At 37.9% G+C, this 6,399-nt stretch overlaps 1 protein-coding gene across 4 annotated transcripts in view; it reads left to right on the forward strand.

The window, feature by feature from the left end:
• CDKL5 (cyclin dependent kinase like 5) overlaps positions 1–6,399 on the forward strand; it is a 269,903-nt gene that overhangs the window by 242,915 nt on the left and 20,589 nt on the right. For 2 of the 4 annotated variants that reach the window (XM_075854016.1, XM_075854020.1), the window contains exon 14: positions 942–1,046. The exons of 1 other annotated variant lie outside the window; for it this stretch is intronic. In XM_075854016.1, the coding sequence (XP_075710131.1) occupies positions 942–1,046 (105 nt within the window). The remainder of the gene's footprint in view (positions 1–941; positions 1,047–6,399) is intronic. One more of the 4 variants, XM_075854017.1, reaches the window with a different exon arrangement.

The raw sequence follows: 6,399 nt of genomic DNA on the forward strand, positions 1-6,399 counted from the left end.
TCTCCTGACATGCCTGTTTTAGAAAAAAAAATAGTATTTCCCAAAATAAAAAAATTCGGGAGAATTTTTTTCTTAGAACTCTGCATTGTGCCGTTCCTCTATTATTCCTCCTAGAAATGTATGGACAACTGGGCATTACCATTCCCCTTGTCAAAGGGGTGTGTCCCTACACACTCTGATTCTGTCCAATCAATCAGCATTGATGGTGTCTGACTGTGTAGGGACAAAGAGCTGACAATTCTCTTTAACAATAGATCAGTTAGATTACTTTTCTGATTTTTTTAGTGTCAAATTAAAAATATATAAAAAAATTCAAATACTGTTCATTACACTAATTTCTGTAGCATCAGCTCATCAGCTAAAATCTGAATTAACATAACACCAAAAACCCTAAATCTGTAGTCCAAGAGTCTTCAACTCTGGTGATCACCAATGACTTGTCTTTAAATAATTTATTAGGGAGTATGAGTATTAGGGGGAATGTTTTTTTAGTCAGCTCAGCCTTTTATATGCCCAGATATGGTCAAAAAAGTAAGTGGTATTGTAGTCCATACCATAAACGGGTTGAAAAATGAAAGTAGTGATCTGGTTGGTACAACCCATGATTGTCTGGACAATTTTTTTATAAGTTGCCTATTTACATTTGATTCAGGGGGAACTTTATTGACTGTCACTGGTAAAAAAAAAATATGGTTCTGATTTCCATATTTTCCTACTGATTTTAACTTTTTAAACACCATTGTGACGCTTTACACCTATTTATCTTCAATGCTAAATGACAAATTTTTAAACCATTGACTAAAACTCAGTCTGTTCTGTGTGTCGTTGCGCAATGTGCATATATGTAGTATGTTTTATTTAAGCTAAACATGTTCACTTGGTAATATTTGTGCTGTCTTGCTTCACAAACTGTATGAACCATTTGTTTTATTTGCTGTTAGCAGGCTGACCCAGCTCCATCAGAAGGGATCATCCACTCAAGACCTCTAGCTAAAGAGCCCAACAGAGATGGTGCAGCTTCATTTCATACGCGACTAAAGTCTGAGGTCTGAATCACGTTAACAGGGATATGAACGAACAAAATAAAATGTTATCTTTGCTAAATATGGGTATATCAGGAGTGATCACCAACTATCTGTATATAACGCAACACAAATCCGTAAATTCACCCCTCAGTGCTTGGCAATAATACCAAAGGGAAATTTGTCTTATGTCGATAATCAAAGCTAAATCCCATATAAAAATAGCAGGATCAGTTGGCCAATCAGGCAGATTTTTAAATCGACGTAATACCACAGCCTGAGATGGAGAATGGCATGACTGCCAATCGGCGTTTCCCATCCTCTGCTGTAATCACAGTGACAATTGGAATTAAACAGCTTCAGTCAAGTTGCTAGGGATTAAACTGCCTAGCAACCACATTTTTTTTCAATGATATTGGCAGACAATATCAGCTTCAGCTTAAAGTAGAATTGTCAGTAAACTGAATGGGGGGGGGGGGGTTCCTGCCACATTAGGCTGTGTTCACATCACTGTCTGTGTTCCGCTGAGGGGTTCCGTCGGAGGTTTCCATCGGGTTAACCCCTCAGCGGAAAGGCAAACGGTAGCCTCCGCTTCCGTTTCCCTCACCATTGAACTCAATGGAGATGGAAACCTAGCTAATGGTTTCCGTCTGTCACAGTTGTGACAGGGTTCCGTCGTTTTGACGCAATCAATAGCACAGTCAACTGCGCTATTGGTTCCGTCAAGAATAACGGAACTCTGTCACCGATGACAGACGGAAACCATTAGCTAGGTTTCCGTCAACATTGATATCAATGGTGAGGAAAATGGAAGCTTAGGTTTCAGTTTGCCTTTCCGTTGAGGGGTTAACCCGAAAGAAACCTCGGACTGAACCCCTCAACGGAAGGGCAACGGTGATGTGAACAGGCCCTTAACCATGTTTTCTAATAGAAAATTTAGGTGGCGAACCTCTTCACATAACATTACCAAGTCAGCCAAAAAGGGTCCGCCCCTGAGGAACGCAATTACAGCTACACCTTTTTCTATTTCATTAGGATAGGTAATATATTTGATGCTATCCTTTTTAATAGAATAGTAATGAGAATAGGTTTATATTCTTTATTACAAAAACTACCTCTTTTAGAAAAATGACTTTGCAAATGGAAAAATTTACAGTACAATAGCTTGCTTTCTTAATGTTACTCATTTGCATGCAAAATAATAAATGCTCGCTTGCTTTTCAAGATATGTGTGCCTTTGTAATATGTTACCGTGCTTCTGTCTTTTCACTGGAAAACAATAACCCTACTTCAAAAGAGGTTGTCTAAGGGCTACATACAATCGTATACTTCAGGCATTTAAAGTTGTAGCTAGTAATATTTCTACAAGAGTATTAATATATATGGTTGTATTTATAGTGCAGGGCAGATAGTGTTGGTTGTTTTATTGCAGTTATTATCACTACTTTTTGCTTTTCTTGATATCTGTTATAGTAGTTTTTTCCTATAAATGTGCACTGAGTTCTTTATATAAGTTCCTCCACCTTAAATATTATATTATGTCCACACATAGAAGAGGTTCTAGCCTAGTTTTCCTTTCACAGATACTCAGTAGAATCCATGGAACTCCAGTCAACTGTCCTGTAAAAATAAGGACTTCAGTAGCTAGTTGATCTTTAGGTCTGTATGGGTTTTCAGATTCTAAATGTAAGCAAGAATGTTCTCAGTCTGTTAAAAATATATAACTTATTTTTTTAAACCCATCAATCAGACAAGTTCTAAAAGTTATTTAGGTGGGGGCCCAACCTCTGGGACCCCCACCATTGCTGAGAACGATGTGATGTACCTCTCTCATTCAACAGTCACAATCACAGTGAATTGGTGACTTATTGAGAGTGAATGGGAGAGACGGAAATAAACGAGTGTGCTCGAGTTGCATTCTCCTCTGGTCTCTAGCGAAGAATATGGATTTTAGGCCCCTCTTTCTTGGTAATGGTTAGGGTTCAGAGATTGGACCCTCACCTATATGCCTTAATCAACCTGGTTAATTGATGGGTTATAAAAGTAAACAGGCGTTATTGTGAGACAAGCCCTTCAGACAATGACGAAGTTATCAGATTATTCCTGCTTGTAAGGAGAGTGTCTCCGATACTAACAATGCTAGTTTTCAAATCCCGGTTATAATCTGTTAATGAATTTCCCCACCACACTTAAAAATGAGGTATCACTAAAATATGCCATCCCTTTCTGAATGTTGGAGGACCTATTTCTGGGACTCCCACAATCCCTGGGTTCTTCTCTATACAGCACTGATCACCAACAGGCGATACGTGTTGATCTGCAACCAAACCAGATTGTACTCTGGGGTGGTGCAGTGCACGCCACTCTGCTTCACTTTTTCTTTTTTTGGGGGCTTGTTTGGGTCCCAGCAGTCAGGCCCCCATTGATTATATAGCGATAGAAATTCTATGTAATATGACATCATTTAGTATGGTGGGCAGGAGCGAACAGTGATAAAATAGCCCATATAGCCCTAGCCGAAATGTTATGCTTATACAGAGTTTTGCACTGCAGTGAACGCCTTGGCTCGATGCGCCATAAATATATGCCACTGGGTTTACTATGGCACAGTGGTTGTGCCGGCGTGATCACCCATGGGGATGGTTGCTAGAGATAATAATAATAATATTTATTTATATAGCGCCAACATATTATGCAGCACTTTACAATTTAGAGGGAACATGAAACAGACAATATCAGACATTACATAGTGACAAAGTTAAATTTACAATTCAAACCTGAGGAGTGAGGACCCTGCTCGCAAGAGCTTACAATCTATGAGGAAATAAGGGAGACACAAAGTGTAACAGTCTGTGTTCTGTACAATAGTCCAGCCATTCTTATACACATGGGGTGGTACACATAAAGCTGCATGAGCCGGTCACCAGCCAGTATCCGTGTATGACGGACAAGAAGAGATGGAGTGTGAGGGAATCTTATTCTGATGACTAATCTAAAAGAGATCTAAGGAAAAATGCAAAACACACCAAATGTCAACAAAAAATTACATATGGCCGTTTCCAGGGCGGACCGTGAATGCTGGCCATCAAAAAATAGAACATGTTCTATTTTTGGACGTTTCCACAGCCCGACGGCCCCCATAAATGTCATTGAATTTTTTTTAATGGCCGTTTTTCAGAAAGCCATCTGTGTGAAAACTATGAAGAAAAGAGATCCAGCATGCTTGAGAAAGGCTCTGAGGAGCTGAAAAATCGCATGGGTGAATAAAATCTGTTTCTTTTTGGATGTGCTGCCCGGATCTCTTTTCTTCATCGTTGTTGACTGGTTGGATCCAGTCCTGTTGGGCTTTGCACTCCTATTTTTTGCTAAACTATTCTGGTGCTGTTATTCCGTGTTTGATATCGGCATCTGTGTGAAAACGCCCGTTTGTTTTTCACTGTCGTGTTAATATAGCCATAAGAATATAATTAATCAATCCAAGTAGTCTAAGCTTTTGATGCATTGATGAGTTGAATATTTGGTTCATCTCACAGCATAGGGCTACTACTGCTCTTTTTACCTGATCCCAGTATGAAATAGCTGTTCTGTGTAGGTGACAGGTGCACTTTTAAATGTTCATTAGTTGTTCCATAAAAATGGGTCACATCTGCGTTTCCAACAGAAAAGCTTTCTGTCCTTGAAACTGGTACATATTGTCAGCAAGGAACAGATGCTGTGATTTATGCTGGTACACTGTAAAAGTACTCTAGTGGGCACTGCAAATAAGAAGAATTTAGAAGGGCAACTTGCCCTCATATGGCGACTTTCAAATAATTGAAAGTTTTATATGGTACGCTTTATATTGTTATTTACTTATTATTTATCAACTTAAAAACTTGAATAAACTAGGTGTAAATTCACTGTAAAAACTTTGCTTTACTCATCTTGTAGTGATCATCAGTTCTAGCCTAGAGCTGCATCGAAATATCTGCAGGCTTCTCAGCTAAAATCTACCAGTATTCCCTGCTTCTTCAGTGTCTATACAGTGTTTTTTAAGATTACTGTACATTACACTCTGCACATCACACACTGCATAAAACCTGGTGTAGGAAAACACACACCTACAATTAACTATAGCAGAATATTACATTGTAGCAGCACAGCCAAACTGTTAGGAGTGTATCTGTCAGCAGAATGTTGACTGATTCTTGTAGCAACCAGCAGAATTTTGTATATAGCTCAGAATTTTAATACAGGTTGTAATTCACAATCACAAATTTAAGATAAGTAAAGAAATAAATAATTAACGATAAGTTACTCAACCAATATTGTTTATAATGTCTAGATGTAAATTGCTAAGTAATGTTGCAGGTGAACTCATGCTTAACGGGAACCTTTCACATTAAAAATGCAGGCCGATCTACAGCGTGTTATAGAGCAGGATGACCTAAACGGATATAGTTTTATGGGAAAAGATTCAGTATAACTTGTTTTTCATTTATTTAAACCTTTGCGTAATCTGGGTTTAGGAGTCCAGTGGGTGGTCTCACTCAATGATTGACAGCCTTTCCTGTATAAGTGGACATACAGAGATACCACCCACTGGACTACTAAACCCAAATTGAACTGAGATTTCCATCAATAAATTAAAACATTAAACTCAATATTTTCCCATTGAGTTTTCAACATACACCCTTTAAAACTTCAACTACACACTGTAGAAAAGCAGTACATAAGATAAAACTAGTATAAATATAGTGTAGGCACTATATATGTTTTGTAGTTTAAATATATAGTCATTGAGAGACAACTCAGAAATGGCCCACCATGATAATACTAAAAAATGTTTGCCTTCCACTTGAATGGTTTTTCTGGGTTATCATAAAGGCTAGTGAAACGAGTACCGTGCTCGGTGTTTACCAATTCAATCCTAAATAGCAGATCTGGGTGACTGTATCTATATGGACGGTGCTGTTTGAGGTATCTTTACATAAAACTTTCCTTACATACATCTCTACCCATTTAGCCAGTGGTCTTTAGGATCGCCTTTTCGGCACCAATTTAGTAAACTACATGTATTACAAACATGTAGCACATTAAATGCTTGTTTTCAAAAAGCTTTCTTTAGAATAACCCAGAAAACCATGATCTTAAAATTGGTTGCAGTTACATTTATTGGAGCCATTTTTGTCTGATGGAGTAGATAGAACGATAGCAAAATGATTATTTTATTTACTGCTAGCCTTTCTAAATCCGTTTTCAGCATATACTATATTACTAACATTTAGAACCCACATTTAGATAGATTAGACAAATAAATTATAGCCCCTTTTTATAATGATTAAAAAGACTGATCTTTGTTTTTTACAAGATTTTTGGGGATTACTATTGGTGAAGT

The sequence above is a fragment of the Rhinoderma darwinii genome, chromosome 2 (assembly GCF_050947455.1).
Source record: "Rhinoderma darwinii isolate aRhiDar2 chromosome 2, aRhiDar2.hap1, whole genome shotgun sequence".
NCBI classification, from domain to species: domain Eukaryota; kingdom Metazoa; phylum Chordata; class Amphibia; order Anura; family Rhinodermatidae; genus Rhinoderma; species Rhinoderma darwinii.